The following is a 17695-nucleotide window of genomic DNA, read 5'->3' as shown; positions in this document are numbered from 1 at the left end:
AGGGGAGAATCGGAAAGGGGAGCAGAGGGAGAGGATGTAGATGAGGGGAGAATCGGAAAGGGGAGCAGAGGGAGAGGATGTAGATGGGGGAGAATCGGAAAGGGGAGCAGAGGGAGAGGATGTAGATGAGGGGAGAATCGGAAAGGGGCAGTAATGAGGTCGGGGACAATCTAGGATGGTCGCGAGAGCAGGGCGGTAAGAGTGAAAAGCAGTGGGGCGGTGCTGGGGACGCGAAGGAATGGGCGAGAAACTGGAGAGGGATGGAAAATGGGAGGAGGAATATCAGGAGTCGGTATGGAGGGGAGCGAGAGGGTGGGGCCGGGAAACAAGGCTTTCGTGGCCGCTGGGGCTGGGGAAGGGGCTGGGGAAGGGGAAGGCTGTGAGCCGAGGCCCCTCCCCCGCCGCTGCTGTCTCCGCCCCGAGCAGACTGTGTGTTTGTGTTGGGAAGGGGGAGGGTGGCTGCTCCTGGAATAAGTGGGCTGTCGGTAGAGCCCGTAACTCGCAGACAGACAGAAGGAAGGAGAGAGAAAGGAAGGGAAGGGGTAGTCTTTCGCTCTCCTCTCACGCAAATAGACAGGAGGAAGATGGCCGGCCAGCTGCAATCTTCACCGCTGACACCAGTCACATCTCCTGAGCCTCCCTCCCCATCTCTCCAATGACAGCCGACATTTGTCTCTTCTAGAGGCGGGGAAGAAGGGGGAGGGGGACAACAAAAAAAAGGGACGAGAGGGAAAAAGAGAAAGAGGCTGTGGTAGAAACAACAACATCAACAACAACAAAAAAATCCAGACGGGCAGAAACCGGCGCCGTCACATTCCGGTTGGAGGAGGTGGAGGAGGAGGAGGAAGAAGAGGAGGAGGGAGGAGGCGAGCGGCTCCCTCCCTCCCTCACTCACCATGGCAGAGATGGAGAAGGAGGGAAGACCGCCTGAAAATAAGAGGAGCAGGAAACCGGCTCACCCCGTCAAGAGGGAAATAAACGAAGAGATGAAGGTACGGGTTGGTAGTCCCCTCATCTGGCGCCCGGCGCTCTGTTGTTTGCATCCTCTGTCGAACGGAACACAAGGGGCATCTCTCCCCCTCCCTCTCTCCCCCTCCCTCTCTCCCCCTCCCTCTCTCCCCCTCCCTCTCTCCCCCTCCCTCTCTCCCCCTCCCTCTCTCCCCCTCCCTCTCTCCCCCTCCCTCTCTCCCCCTCCCTCTCTCCCCCTCCCTCTCTCTCCCCCCTCTCTCTCTTTTTCTCTCTCTCTCTCTCCTCTCTCTCCTCTCTCGCTCACCCCCCTCCACCCCTCCTCTCCACCCCCTCTGTCTTCCACTCTCTCTTATTTCAGTTGTTTGTAAACACTGAACCAGCTGAGTTTTTCAAATTTAATATTAATTGCTGAGTTCTTCTCCAAGGTTTGTCGTGCTTTATCCTAGTCTGTTTAACAATGGCCCTTAGCATCTCATAACACTTGGGAGAAAGTGATGCTTTGCAAGTTTGGGGGTACATTTGGTACCCCTGGAGTTGGTGAGTGAGCATCATTCTGCATTTGATTCTGCCTTTATTCCTAGATCCAGAATGCACTTCTCTATGTGCCACATGTAGGGTTTGGTACCAAGTAACCCAGTCCTTGCAATTTTCTTCCAGCTTTTCTTCACACCCTTGTTTTCCTCTCTTCTTGTACCTAGGGGCATCTGGTTTGCTAAAGGCAGCTGTCACATTTTCTGATCAAAGAATAATTTTGCACCTCGCCCCTTTCTCTTGAGTTATCCCAGAGTTTTCTGCACAATGGTTAGTTGCCTTCTGTCACTGTCCAGACGTGATAACCTAGTTGCTGTGTACAGTTTAATCCAGATGTGTTAAACTATGGCATTGTGATGGACAGTGTACTCCAGATGCTCATGTGTTGAACTTTTTCCATTGGTCATTTGTGGCCTAAATTCCAATAAATGTGTGAAGTATCTTCAACTACTTAAAGGCATTGTATTTTTGGGGGGGAAAAAACAATGATTCTCACAGTTCTTATTACTGAGAATACTTTATCTCAGTTTCCAAACAATTTCTATATGAAACTTAACTTGGAATTTTCCAAATAATCATTTGTTGAATGAACGAAAGCATATTGCTCACCTCAAATCTCAGTTCAAAGCACTTGCAACATTATTTTTCCTTCCTTTCACAAACGAATAGCAACAAAACCTGTAATCAATGTTATTTTATCACTTGTTATGATTGCTACAATATTAATAAGATTTTGCATTTGTACTTTTGTTGATCTGCATTGTATATTCTATTTGTTGACTTTGTTTATTGGGCTGTTGACCGTGGTTATGTCAAAATTAGAAAATGCTGATGATTTGACTTTGTTAAACTTGGTGAGTTCCTGTGCTAACTACCTGGTGCGTCAGCATGGTAATGATGCAGTCTGTCCTGCTCTTCAAATAGAAAATCCCACACATTAGTGTTTATTGCTATTATTAAGGGATAAACTACTATTGAGGGATGTTTAAAATTTGTAAATTAAATCATAAAAATGTAAATCTTGTGCGAATCTTTCATTTAGGATTGGAGTTGATGAATTTTGAACAAGTTTCACTCTGAAATTTAATCCTGGTGGGTATAAGGGCTGACTGTGCGGGACAGCGGCTGGACCCTTTGGGGTTGTGTTGTTTATTTTGGCTGCAGCGAGACTCAGCGGTTTTGTTGGATAGTCATTCCTCTGTAGCCGATGTTTGTCTGAACTGTGGAGGAAGAAACAAAAGCAACGTTATGTTACGCGAAGGGCGCAGGGAAACGGGTGAGGTAGAGTTGTTAAGGGGAAGGAGGATTGGCTTAAACTGCTGGGGCTCTTTATCACTCTGCAGATAACACTTCCCTCCTGTGAATGTAAGCCAGGATGATTTGGGGGTAGAGATAAGCCATTGTTACGTGAAGAGGTGTTACGTCTGTGGTCTCAATAAGTTTATAAAAGGCGTTTTGTCTAAACAGTATCTTTTCATAGATGTTGGCATTCTCACAAGCATGAAAAGACAGAAGATGGAAGTAATAAATCAATTACTCTTTCATAAAGTACCTACACAATAGAAAATTGATTACTGTCTTCTATTCATGGTGGACAAATTGTTCAAGGCAAACTAAAATGTATTTTGCACCTTTTCCATTTCGGTTCCACAAATTTTATCAGCTAATATGTTTATTCAAAAGCCATCTAAATCTGTGTTTGAAACATTTCTCTATCATTTATAAGTGCAAATGTGTGAAAAGGATTCTCATTTAATTTTAAGAACACAATGTGCCCTTGTGTGGATCTGTATCTGCATAACTAGAAGAAAGTCTCAGTGTGTTTCCTTAATTTGACTGACTTTCATCTGGACTAGTGTAAAATAATCCTGGAAAGTAATCAGGGCAAAGCAAAAAGAAAGGAATGCATACAGCAATAGGCACTCGACTTGAGCCTAAGCTGTAAAAACTGTAACACGAGCATGCAAGGCAGATCAACTTTCAAGCTCTAAGGTAGAGAAAATGAAAGGGAAGTGGTTGGGGGGGGGGTTGGTGAGGGAGGTAGGGGCACTAAGGAGGGGGGCAGTAGACGAGGGAGGAGAGAGACAAGGAATGAGAAAGGCTCTTTGGGAAGTGGAGGAAGGGCCCCTCTGGGTAACTTGGCACAGGATTAGGGAATTTTATCATAGTGTACAGTGACCTACTCAAGTTACAGCTTATATGGGATCAAATTGCTTCCCTTGCTAGCAGAAATACAGGGAGTTTGGTGTGATTTTATTGCCCTCCTGGGCTAATTAAAAAAATTGGTTTGAGTTTTTGCTTAAGTCTGTGTATTTAAATAAATGTCTAGAAGTAGCCTTTAACATTGCATCATTTGTTTTGGAAGACGAGGGGTATTAGACATATTTAGACAATAATTGTTTTTAGGTGTACATATGATCATTTTAATGATGATGTTTGTCATTTTGAATTAATCTGTTGATTTAGTAGTTAGTTCAAGTTAGAGGATGAAAGAATATAATTTGTCCGAACCTTAAACCATTGCTGGCATTTGAATTGTAATTTTTCAGTCATTTTTATTTACATGACACCGATTGGGCATATTTAAAAGTCACATTTTGCTAACCACAATATTAAGTTTTTGTGAAGGCTTTGAAGTTTGGTCTGATTCAACAACGTGATCATATTGCTTTTGTTCTGCAAATTAACGGCATTGATGGTCACAGGTTTGGTATTGGGAAATAAGAACGAGAGTAAGAGTTGCAGATGTAGAATTCATCTGTATCTTTAACCCATATTTTTGTTAGATGTCTTGTAATGCTATATTCAGTACTTGCACAAGAAACAGTCTGGTATTCAATTATCCCTTAATTGAAATGCTTAGATTACATGGTGAAACAGATATGCCGTTTTTTTTAGGGTTGTCAGGGGTGGGGGTGGTGGCTTTGGAGACTGCTTATTAGCCCCATTACTGCTGAATTTCTCAATGAACTCCATCAGTAAAATTCCTTCTGTTTATTGTGTCTTGTCTGTTCATCTTGGAATACTACCTCCCCCATCATCCCTTTTGTTTTTCTGGGTTCCACCCATTGACACTACTTTCTAACGTTCCCCTCCAGATGTTCTTTTTAGGGCGCATCACGTGGGAGCTGGACACATTTATGCGAAATTCAGATGTGGGTGGGTGGGTGAGCTGCTGTGGTTGGAAGGTTATCACTGTTAACAGAGCTCCTTCAGCACTGTTCAGGTTGATTCATGTATTGGTAACATTTGATAATATTTGCACATTGAAATAGGTGCTTCAACCAAAGTAAGTAACTTAATCAGGTATTCAAGTGATTGTTACTGTAACATTGAGAGTCTTAATTGTTTTAAGACGAAACTCTCAAGAAGCGTTAATAGAAAGGGTAATATTTCCCCTGTGCCTCAACCGGCCCCTCTCCTCTGACGCCACCAACTCTTCCCCCCCCCCCCCAACTCCCACCACTGATGACCCGTCCTCCTGTCTCCAACCCTCCTCTTCTCTTGGACACCCCAATCTTGTTCTCTGTCTGCTCTGGATCTCTTCATCTCTAATTGCTGACGAGACATCAGCTGGCTCAACTTCAGGTCTCCTTTCTGTCCCCGAGCCTGACCCCACTGAACGCATTGCCATCCACTCTCTCCACACCAACCAGATCCTTACCATCAAATCCGCAAGCAAAGGAGGTGCAGTTGTCATGTGGCAGACTGACCTCTACCTTGTTGGGGTCAGGTGGTAACTCTGGGATGCTTCCTCTGACTTAAGCTTTGAAAAGGACCCACTCTGACCCATCAGAAAATTGTCCCTGACACCATCGCTAACCTCATCTACTCTGGAGATCTCCAATCCATTGCCACCAACCTTATAGTTCTCTCACCTGACACTGCTCATTTCTACCTCTTACCCAAGATCCCCAAGCCTGACTGTCTGGGTAGGCCCATTGTGTCTGCCTGCTCCTGCCCCACTGAACTTGTGTTCTCATACCTTGACCACGCTATCCCCCTTGGTTCAGTCCCTTCCCACCTACAACCACAACACTTCACATGCTCTCGATCTCCTCAATAACTTTAAATTCTCTGGCCCTAACCATCTCATTTTCACCATAGAAGTCCAGTCCCTGTGCACTTCTATCCCCCCATCAAAAAGGCCTTAAAGCTTTCCGCTTCTTTCTCAACAAAAGACTGGACCAGCTCCCCTCCTCCTCCCTCCTCTGTCTGGTAGAACTGGTTCTCGCCCTCAATAATTTCTCCTTCAGCTTCTCCCACTTTCTCCAAACTCAAGGGGTAGCCATGGGCATCTGCATGGTCCCAGCTCTGCCTACCTTTTCTTTGGCCACGTGGAGCAGTTCATGTTCCAAGCCTTCCCTGGTAATGCTCCCCAATTCTTCCTGTGTTACAGTGACAAGTGCATGGAGCTGCTTCGTGCACCCATGGTGAGCTCTTCAATTTCATCAATCTTGTCTCCAACTTGCACTCTGCCCTTAAATTCAGCTGGTCCATTTCTGACACCTCTCTCCCCTTTCTTAATCTCTTTCTGTCTCCATTTCTGGAGACAAGCTGTCAACTGATATCTTTTATAAACCTCACAGACGAGGAAAGTCTCCAGATGCTGGAAATCCAAGCAATGCACTCAAAATGCTAGAGCAACTCAGCAGGCCAGGCAACATGTATGGGGAGAAAAAAGTACAGTTGACGTTTCGGAAGTGTCTCAGCCAGAAATGCCAACTGTACCTTTTTTCCATAGATGCTGCCTGGCCTGCTGAGTTGCTCCAGCATTTTGTGTGTGTGTTGCTCTTTTATGAACCTATTGATTTCCCATGGCTATCTTGATGAGGCATCTTCCCACTCTGTCTTCTGTAAGAATGCTATTCCATGTTCTCAGTTCCTTCGTCTCCACCACATCTGTTTCCTGAATGAGGCTTTGCTTTCCACGGCTGTCCTCCTTCAAGAAACATGGTTTCCCTTCCTCCACCATTGATGCTGCCCTCACCCACATCCATTTCCCTGACATCCATACTCATGCCTTCTTCCCACCACCTTTCCAGGAATGGAGTTTCTTTTATCCTCATCTACCAGCCCATTAGCCTCCGCATCCAACACATTTTCAGCAACTTCCGCCATCTTCAACAGGATCCTACCTCCAAACACATCTTTACCTTCCCCCTCCTCTTCCCCCCCACCCGCCCGACTCTGCTTACTACAGGAATCGCGCTTTCCGTAATTTCCTTGTCCATTCATTCCTTGCCACTAATTTCTCTCTTGGCATGTATCCCTGCAGATCACAGAAATGTTACACTTGCCCATTCACTTCCCCATCACCATCGGGCCCCCAAAAAAAGACTGCGCAAGTGAGGCAACACTTCACCTGTGAATCTGTGTGAGGGTTGTTAGCTGTATCCAGTGCTCTCAATGCAGCCTCCTGTGCGTTGGTGAGACCCAAAGTAAATTGGGAGACCACTTTGTCGAGCACCTCCACTAAATCTGCAATAAGTTGAATTTCTTGGTGGCCAGCCATTTTAGTTACCATCCCCATTCCAGTTACGACGTGTCGGTTCGTGGCCTCTTCTACCATGATGAGGCCATTCTCAGGGTGGAGGAGCCACACCTCATATTCTGTCTGGCTAGCCACCAACAGGATTGCATGAACATCGATTTCCCTTTCCAGTATTTTTTTTCTGTCCCTTCCTCCTATTCCCCAATCTGGCCTCTTACCTCTTCTCCTCATCTGTGCCCCTGGTGGCCCTCCTCCTTCCCTTTCTCCCATGGTCCACTCTCCACCCCTATCACATTCCTCCTTTTCCAACCCTTTGCCTTTTCCACCTATCATCTCCCAGCCTTTCTTCAATTTCCCCCTGGTTTCATCTATCACCTTCTAGCTTGCCCTCCTTTCCCTCCCCCCCTCACCTTTTTGTTGTGGCATCTTCCTCCTTCCTTGCCAGTCCCGATGAAGGGTCTCAGCCCTCGACTCTTTATTCATTTCTCAAGCTGCTGCCTGACCTGCCAAGCTCCTCCAGCATATTCTGTGAGTTGCTCTGCTTTCCAGCATCTGCAGAATCTCGTGTGTTTATAATATTAACATGCTGTGAATGAATGGTCTTAAATATTTAATTAGGAATTGTCTTTAATGCATTATCTCATTCATTTCAGGTATTCCTAAACAGGTACAATTAAATAAGTGTGCTCAGTTACCAAAATAAAACTTCAATTACTTTGTAATTCTTCTGAGAAATAAGCAACATGAGCTATTGATGTAGACAGAATGGAGGATCCTAGGTTGAATCTGTGACTGGGTAGTTCTGACCTGAACCGGGAGTTAACCTTAATATTCCTTGTTCAAGGATGGGGGAAATACGCTACCCAATCTTAACTGTCCTTACGACCTTACTGTCTTTGTGTGTCTCAATATAAAAGGCCAAGTCAGTCCAATTAGAACAGTGGAATGGTTGTTGTTGGTGAGAATGTTCTGGATTTTAGAATCATCATTCCTTTTTCTCAGGATATGGAGAACTTCTGATGATCGAACATCCTCAGGGTTTTGATGGTGTCGCTTGCAAGCTTTTTTTGGAATATTGCATGTAACTACTATTAATATCCTGACACATTTGTATTTCATTTTTCTTTTAACTTGCGCAATGGTATAATAAATTTTGTAGTGAGTTTAACGAGAGCAAGAAAAAGAAGGCAGCAAGTTTCAGCTTTAAATACTTCAGCTTGTCAAAGTACTTAGGATCCTGGTTCCAGCTGTAAACTTGGCCTGCATTCCAGACTCTGATTTTAGCTACACACTTGTCTCACACTCTGGACCCCCAGCTCTGATCAATCAGCCCGTCCTATCTCCGGATTCTCTAGCAAGCATTCAGGACTAATGAATGAGCCAGTTGCAGAACCATTGGGATTCCTAAACAATTGAGTTTTACTGTACCTAATAAAAGATATTAAGCTTCCCAGTTGAAAGCAAAATGGGGATCTGTCCAATACTTCTGATGAATCTTTGGGCGTTAACTCACACAAGCCCCAAACCCTGTTAAAAGGGCAAGTGAAAACTGTGACAGCGTGCCATGTGTTAATCCAAGGAAAGGTCATCGACCGGAAATATTAATTCTTTGTTTCCTCACAGATGCTGCCTTTTTTTGGTGGATATTTCTAGCAGTTTGCTTTCACTCACTTTGAGCGTGTTTAGTATTTCCTGCAGATGGGTTTGATTGTGTATCATCACTTTTAAACTAAGTCACTTCAATGCTGTGTGTGAAGCAATGATTTCAATTCATTATTTTAATTGGTACGAGACATCAAGGATAACCATGCCACAATAAATATACCTTGCTTTGCAAATATAATTCATCTTTTGCTAAGGCAAAAGTCATTCATACTGCTTTCAATCGTTTTAATCTGAAAATGATATAGTTGGAGAACTTTGTTTTGACTGATAGCATAGAATAGTACAGCCCAGGAAAAGGCCATTTAGCCCACCATGTTTGTGCTGATTAAGATGCCAACCCAAACCACACCCATCTGCCTGCACATCACTCCTCCATTCTTCTCCAGTTCGTGTTACAGTCTAACTGCTGCTTGAATGTTGCCACTGTATCTGCTCCCAGCACTTCCAAAAACAAACCCGTATATCGCACCATTCTCAACAGTGCTGATACTTTAGTAACTCAGGGGTTCCCAACCTGGGGTGCACGGAATCTTCAGTTAATGGTAGGGGTCCACGGTATTAAAAAAAAGTTTGGGAACCCCTGCTCTAGTTGCTCTTCTCTTCCCTGCTTTCTTCTTTGCATTTCTCTCTGCATCAGCTGTTTGACTTGAGGTTTGTTTTTGCTCATTGGTCCAGTTGTGAAAACAAGTAAAGTAATGAAAGCTGCATTTCTGAGCAGGCATAGAGCACTGAGTTAAGGGGCTGAATTGCGCACTATCTCTACGGTTTTTGTTGGAGGGGGGAAACGCAGGAGAGACTGTGGGCAGCAATGTGGAGAGAAAATTGAGGAGTAGGTGGAGTTTGGGATCTCAAGGAAGAAACTCATATCAAATGTAAAGGATTAGAAAAATTACTGGATAAACAATGTTGAGTAAATGTTGATAAACAATGCTGTAAATGCATATTTAAACAAAAATTTTGAGGTACGGTTTGATTTCATATTCTCTTAAAATTGCTAACTGATTTGTGTTGCTCTGTCAGTGGCCTGACTGAACCCTAAAAGGTTAGTGATTTGCCATGCTCCTCCCCATGAGTGTCAGGAAATGGCTATATTTAACTCAGATTAATCTCAGTACAGCAATTTGAGGCTGTATTTCATACCACAAGGGTCCTGCTATTGATGTGATTTATGGTCCTAATATATCACCCAACCCTAGAGGCCAGGCAAGAGAACAATGTAGGTTTGGAGTCCCATTCCCAAGGGTGGTAGATTATTTCTAAAGGTTTTTGAAAGATGTGTGTGTTTTTTTTTACTTTTGGTCCTCTTTATGTCTCATCTAATCTCGCTCTCTGTGACTAAATTCATTTTGGCTCTAATACAGTGTTTCCTTCTATCATTTACTACTTTAATCTTTCAAAAATTCACTTCGGTAAACTAAAGAGCAGAGTATTTGTTAAGTGGTGGGAGAGGGTAATGTTGATGCTCTTAGGGGCCTGGATGTGTTTGTACACAAATTGTTAAAAGCCAGCAGGTAGGTGCAAAAAGCCTTCCGGAAAGCAAAGGACATATTAACACGAGAATGCAGAAATCTTATTGTAGTTGCACAGGGCCTTAGAACATCACATCGGAGGAACTGTGCACCGTTTTTGTATTCTGCTAAAAAGGTAATTGCTGATTATTCTCACATGTACCAAAATATAATTTTAAAAAACTTTGTTTTATGTGGCATCCATACAGATCTTTTGAAACATTAAGTACATTGTGATAGTACAAAGGAAAAATGACAACGATGCAGAATATAGTGTTGCAGTTTCAGAGTGAGTGTAGTGCAGGGTGATAAATAATCTGCCACGGCCACGACGAGGCTGATGTGGAATCAAGTTAATCTCTACAAGGCACAAAATGCTGGAGGAACTCAGTAGGTCCGGCAGTATTTACGGAAAAGAGTACAGTCAACGTTTCGGGCTGAGACTCTTCATCAGGACCAGTGAAGGGTCTTGTCCCAAAACGTCGACTATACTCTTTTCCATAGATGCTGCCTGAAATGCTGAGCTCCCCCAGCATTTTGTGTGTGTGTGTGTGTGTGTGTGTGTGTGTGTGTGTGTGTGTGTGTTGGTTGCTCGGATTTCCAGCATCTGCAGATCTTCTCTTGTTCATCTCTGCAAGTGGTCATTTTAAGAATGGCCCTGTCACAGAGGGATGTAGTGATGGTTGATCCTCTGTACAAAGAGAGAGTGAGTTGATTAGGATTATAATCTCATGAGTTGTGATCTAATTAAAACAAAATTTAAAAAGGGTCATGATTTTAGAATAGGACTGAGATGAGGAAAATTTTCTTGGTCAGACTTTGGAATTGAACAATAAATGTGCATTTCCAACAATTTGTGGTGTTACAATTAAACGATCTTGAGATACTGATGGATATTGAGTTGAATGAAGGAGACTCTAATCAAGTGTATTCTTTTACTATGGATCACATTGTCATCTTCTGGCTTTTTTTTAACATAATCCCAACATAAGCCTTGCCAATGGGGATTTGCCCTTCAGTAGTGCCAGTTCATCCAAGCTAGATTTCGGCACTGTCAAGTCAGTATTGTAGGTGCCCCACTTGTACTTTATCCTGTAAAAAGGTCATGAATGAAGCAGTTGAAGACAGCTGGGCTGACAATGCTTAACTCCCTAATTTGACTCCAGCAGTGATCTTTCTTTGCAACGATTTCTCTATGAAGTCCATATGCAGCTTGGTGTATGCATCTTCATTGTACAATGGGACTCTTAGCTGCTGAAGAGTGTCTGCTTGGACCAGACTTAGTTTTGCTTGGGGCCCTTGAATGCTGTGATTATTGTTGAAGTAACTGCTTATTCTGGCCTTTGGCTTTTCTCCATGCTGGTTCTGTACGTGAAAAGTCGGCATTTGAGTGTTTCTGGAAAACAATCTGGTGAACTTGTGCCGGCAGATGGCTCCATTGATTTTTTTTTTTACCTTTTGACTGACAATTATATCAACTGCTGGCTGGCATTGTCCCATGATGCGAAGGATGACCTTCTCCTTTGGATTTGTGTGTCCTGAGGTAACTGATGAGGGCAGTGTGGGAACTGTAGACTCTGTCGCAGGATTGGAGCATGGCAATGATGGGGCGAGGTGGGAGCTACTTGACAGGATATGAGGGCTATCTGTGAGTGCTGCACTCCTGCTTGTTATTCTGCACTTCAGTGATATGAATCTGGAGTTTGGCAATGCTTTTGGTTGCTGAGGGTAAGGTTAGACTCGATGCCTGGCAAGTTTCTGTTCAAAGATGTTCAAAATAAAACGTATTATCCGAGTACATACATGTCACCACATACAACCCTGAGATTCTTTTTCTGCAGGCATACTTAGCAAATCTCTAGATAATAATAGGCATCCGTTAGTCTCGTGAGACCATGGATTTGTGCTTTGGAAGGTTTCCAGGGCGCAGGCCTGGGCAAGGTTGTATGGAAGACCAGCAGTTGCCCATGCTGCAAGCCTCCCCTCTCCACAGCACCGATGTTGTCCAAGAGAAGGGCATTAGGACCCATACAGCTTGGCACCAGTGTCATCGCAGAGCAATGTGTGGTTAAGTGCCTTGCTCGAGGACACAACACGCTACCTCAGTCAAGGCTCGAACTAGCGACCTTCAGATCACTAGACGAACGCCTTAACCACTTGGCCACGCGCCAACACAAATCTCTAGAATAGTAACTGTAAACATCTGGAGCTGTTAACTGTAAACTGTGCAAAGGCAGATATGAATAATGAGCATGAAATAACAATACAACAGAGTCCTTAAATGAGTGTAGCTATCCCCCTTTTGTTCAGGAGCCTGATGGTTGAGGGGTAGTAACTGTTCTTGAACCTGGTGGTGTGAGTCCTGAGGCTTTTGTACCTTCTTTCTGATGGCTGCAGTGAGGAAAGAGCATGACCTGGGTGGTGAGGATCTTTGATGTGGACACTGCTTTTCTATGGCAACGTTTCATGTAGATGTGCTTAATGATTAGGAGGGCTTTACTTGTGATATATTAACCGGATCCACTACCTTTTGTAGGATTTTCCGTTCAAAGGCATTGGTGTTCCCATGCCAGGCCATGATGCAGTCAGCCACATTTTTTCGGTCCATGCCTAAAATGTTGTCTAGGTTTTGCTGTCTTCTGACATGGGTTGGAATTGTGAATCTAGTTGATCATTGTGTAGTTACCAGAAAATATTCTTACTTCTCACCTTATTGTGAATGAAAGTCCTTGGTGAAGCAGCTGAAGGTGATCACTACCCTGAGGAAATCCTGTCTTTTGGGATAATTGATCTCCAACAATAACACCAACCTTCCTTTGTGAGACAATTGTTCTTATGAATTGAAGAACAGGGTTGCAGTCGCTTCACTTTTAGTATTGATCTGTCTTGTTAGTGTGTGGCCACTGTCGTATTTTCCCTTTGCCCGTTTAATTTGTGTTCAGTGCACCTGCCTGCTGCTTATTGTCACGGAAGTTGCATTAAATTAGCGAGATGAATGGTGTCCTTATTTGTAGTGAGCTTGGATGTTAGTTCAACAGGATCATTTGCTTTACAAGTCATGCCTCAAGATGCTTTTGCAGTAATTTTGGGTTCTTGGGCATTCATGGTGTTGATGATGGAGCTAAAAATGGCTTGCTGGATTACACATTATTACAAGGTGTGGCCAGAATGGCTCTGGATATTACGCCCATGCTGTATATTAAACCACTGCTGGACTCCTGTCTTGATTGCGATGGAAGGTTGTTGGCAGTGTGGTTCCAGATTGTGATGTTACAAGCTATTCCTGTGTTTAGAGTGTCTGTCTTATGGACACTCAGACAGACAAGTGAGCTTCCATAATCTTGTTATATTCAAACATGCAAAGCAACACATACAAAATGTAGTGGGCCAAGCAGCATTTATGGAAAAAGAGTAAACAGTTGATGTTTTGGGCCAAGACCTTTCATCCACAATGTGCATGCGTAATGTTTCTTCCTATGACTTGAGCAACTGGTTTGCGCTCGCTTCACTCTTAATAATTGATCTTCTCAGTCTTAAGTGCTTTTGATGCCATTGGTTACAATAATGTGGAGATATTATCATATCATTTTAGCGTATTTTTCAACTGACAGACATCTGTAAAAACTGAACACGAGGAAATCTGCAGATGCTGGAAATTCAAGCAACACACACAAAATGCTGATGGAATGCAGCAGGCCAGGCAGCATCAATAGGAAGAGGTACAGTATGATCCTCTCCCTTTTCCTGCCTTGTATCCCTTTTGCCAATCAAATTTCCAGCTCTTAGCTCCATCCCTCCCCCTCCTGTCTTCTCCTATCATTTCGGATCTCCCCCTCCCCCCCCCACTTTCAAATCTCTTACTATCTCTTCTTTCAGTTAGTCCTGACGAAGGGTCTCAGCCCAGAATATCGATTATACCTCTTCCTTTTGATGCTGCCTTGCCTGCTGCGTTCACCAGCATTTTGTGTGTATTGCTTCTGTAAAAACTGAACCCATTTGTTACCTGGAAATTACCTATTAGTAATTCTGCTGGTGCCTTCTGTTTGTAGTTGGCTTCCATGTTTTTGTAGGAAATAAAACCATGACTTGGTTGTGTTTCAGACTCCCCAGGACATCCCTGGCTGTCTGTGTTCTTCCATGGCCTTATACAGAGTGTAGGGTACTTTTTATGTATTCCATGTGTGGAGAAATGGAATACAAGGTAATAACTAGGATGCTGAGTATGTACATCAGCTTCTTGTTTAATTAGTACACAGGGCTACTACTCTGGGGACCGGATTCTCCTTTGTAGTGAAGAGGATTCTGTGTGAATGCTTTGTGTTGTTGAAGTACAATAAATGCATCCTTGCTGATAAGTTTGAAGATAATCATTCAACTTGGAAAATGTTTAGGAGGTTCCTTCAGCATGTTGATTTGGCAGGGTTATCACCCTGGAAGACTCAAACAAATGACGACAAATACTCCGTTTCCGTGGTCAAATTTCAACACTTAGTGTTGGGATGTGTAAACTTGTGACCCCTGCTAGTACATTCAGCACGCAGATTATTGGGCCACAGAGCGAGATCACCTGGTCTGAAAACTGAGTGTCTGAATGTCAGATAAATGCACGAGTAAACTGAAGGGTTAAAACGTGAAAGTAATCTCGAAATGATTGGTCCTTATAACAAGTCAAAGAGAAAAAGGGTTTAAAAGAGTAGAGTTCCTTAAGATTGTCAAAGCCAGGGTAGGTAGTAGGGATAAGCTCCCAATCGCGTGCATTTCAAACCAAGTCTTACTCCTGGCCTTCATGTGCGGAATTATTTCTACTGACAGAAGAAGGGGCAAAGGCAGTTACTCGGGCTGATGGTGCTTGTCAGCTCATCTTGGAAAACTCTGATCTCAATGCTCCGTTGCCTTGTGGCTATACTCACTCATGAAGAAGGCTTCGGGAGTAAACCCCCGGGGGTGGGGGGGGGGGGAATCCAGAACTGAAGTCCCTAAGACAGTGTTTTCTTTGAGTTAAATGCTGACTGGCAACTTGTGCGATGCCGCTGGTGCCAAACTGTATCCATCATTGCCATTCCTTTGGATTCATCAGCTACATGGAAAGGGAGAGCCCGCTACATGGCCAACAGCTTGCTCTCATCAAGTTCCAATAAAAGTTAAAAGTACATTTATTATCAAAGTATACTATATATAACTTAGAGATTCATCTCTCAACCACAAAACTAAGTAACCCAATAGAACCTTTTTTTTTAAAAAGAAGACAGTCAAGTACCCAACATGCAGAAAAAAAACAAATCGTGCAAGCAATGAAAGTCAGCAAATAACATTCAGAACTGAAGTTCACGAAAGTGAGTCCACAGCCACGAAGTCAGTCATCACTGTAGCCGGTCCCGGAGCCCGTTAGTAGCAGGCCACAGCCTCAGCTTAGCGCAGAGATGAGTAAACCTCACGGAGCAGTGAGCTGAACACCGGCCCGTCACCCGCCTCCAGCCCCAACACCCTGACCTTTCCAACCTGCCCCGGCACTCGTCGGCCAAAGGTATCTACATATCGTACTGCCCTGCCTTGCATATCATGTAGACAGCCGGGATGTAACATCTGTGGTTAGGGTTGCCAACTGTCCCGTATTAGCCGGGACATCCCGTATATTGGGCTAAATTGGTTTTCCTATACGGGACCGCCCTTGTCCCGTATTTGACTGCTACTACTCTGTAATCACCAGAGGGTATGCTTACAGACAGATAACACATAAAACCTAGATAACACTAACATATAGTAAAAGCAGGAATGATATGATATTCTATTCTACAGCCTATATAAAGTAGAAATAATGTATGTACAGTGTAGTTTCACTTAACAATTGGGAAGATTAAGCCAAAACCGATCTGTCAAAAAAATTCGGCATGTTCACGCATGCACACACAGGTGCCCACGCAAGGCTTCATGGTCATGGTAGTCTTTTCGGGGTAAACACAAGTGTCCCATATTTGACTGCTACTTTTGTCCTTTATTTGGGAGTGAGAAAGTTGGCAACCCTATCTGTAGTCGACACTAATCAATGGAGGGCCTCATCTTAAAAACAAGTAACAATTATTACAAGACATACTGCTTACCAATTTTGAGAACAATAATTCTTGGGTATCTTCCTATGTACACCAATGTGGAAAGGACGTGAGTGGCTTTTTCAGGTTAATTTCAGAATTTATTCATTGATGCAAGCACTGAGAACAGCTCTCCCTCAAGCCTCAGAGGCCCGGAAAAGATGAGGAATGCAAATGCAGCTGGATGGAGGCACCTGGAGTTTAATGACCAAATTGTTGGACTACAGATTGAGCAAACTAATCTGATGGCTTGTTAACAAGCTGGAAAATAAAAATCAGTCACTTAATTGTATCGCCTCTTCCTCAAACCTGGCATTGTGCAGACTGCTGCTGTATAATCATTATCATCATCGTGTGCAGTGTCGTATGACGTGGGTGATCGTGGTCCCATGACCGTGATTGTTCTTGGCAAATTTTTCTGCAGAAGTGGTTTGCCATTGCCGCTTTCTAGGCAGGGTCTTTACCAGATGGGTGACACCAGCCTGTATCAATACTCATCAGAGATTTGTTTCCCTGGTGTCAGTGGTCACATAACGAAGGATTGTGATATGCACCAGCTGTTCATGGGATTGTCCACCAACTGCTCCCGTGGCTTCCTGTGGCTCTGGTCAGGGGGCTAAGAGATTCTGCAGATACTGGGAATTTACAGCCTGAAATGCCCACTGTTTATTTCCCTCTGTGGAGGCTGCTTGACTTGCTGAGTTCCACCAGCATTTTGTGTGTCACATTAACAACCTAACCTCCTTAAATTAAGAGATACGAAGTCTAATTCTTTGCCAAGTACATTTGACCTCAAACAGACATTTGATTTGTTCTCTTGACATCCATGACTTGTATGTAGCAGTACTGATTTAGAAGGCATATTTCTCTAGCTATTGGTGCTCCCTGCTGTGATTGTTGAGCATATCTGAATTTATAATCTCTGGTGGATGTAGATATTAATAAATTGTTTTCCCTCTTGGGGCAAAGTTGCAGAATAAGGGGTGCTCATTTAATATAAGGTTTCTTTTGAGGGGGTGTGAATTATTTGACTTAGCTACTAGCCTCTTAATTCTACCTTTCTCATTTATTCATTTATTATCACTTCAAAAATTATTTTTGCACGGCAATCTTTGCACTGTTCTGTTGAGTTCCACTTATCATTGTATTTGTTTTTGTATTTGCACTGTGAGCTGCTTCTTGCTTGCACCCTGGTGTACACAAAAATAATCTGAACCCGCCACAGGTCTGTTGGGGCTGTGTTTGAATATATTCAAGGCTGGCACAGACTTTTTGTCTGTAGGAGAGACAAGAGGACAAAGAACGCAAAGTTGTCGCCAAGTCCTGTTTCAGGTTTTTCACCTGGAAAAATGGACCATCTCTTAGTCTCCACAGATGCTGCCGGGCCTGCAAGTCCAGTTCCTGCATCTGCACTCTTGTGTCTGTAGAGAATTACTAAAATT

General features: G+C 43.6%; 1 protein-coding gene across 6 annotated transcripts in view; it reads left to right on the top strand.

Moving 5' to 3' along the window:
* The first annotated feature begins 445 nt into the window (after positions 1–445).
* sobpa (sine oculis binding protein homolog (Drosophila) a) overlaps positions 446–17695 on the top strand; it is a 320652-nt gene continuing 303402 nt past the window's right edge. For all 6 annotated transcript variants that reach the window (XM_063040814.1, XM_063040816.1, XM_063040815.1 and 3 more), the window contains exon 1: positions 446–992. In XM_063040814.1, coding sequence (XP_062896884.1) covers positions 897–992 — 96 coding nt within the window. In that variant the 5' untranslated portion in view covers positions 446–896. The remainder of the gene's footprint in view (positions 993–17695) is intronic.

The sequence above is a fragment of the Mobula hypostoma genome, chromosome 2 (assembly GCF_963921235.1).
Source record: "Mobula hypostoma chromosome 2, sMobHyp1.1, whole genome shotgun sequence".
Classification (NCBI taxonomy): domain Eukaryota; kingdom Metazoa; phylum Chordata; class Chondrichthyes; order Myliobatiformes; family Myliobatidae; genus Mobula; species Mobula hypostoma.
This window is presented reverse-complemented; position numbering and strand designations above follow the sequence as displayed.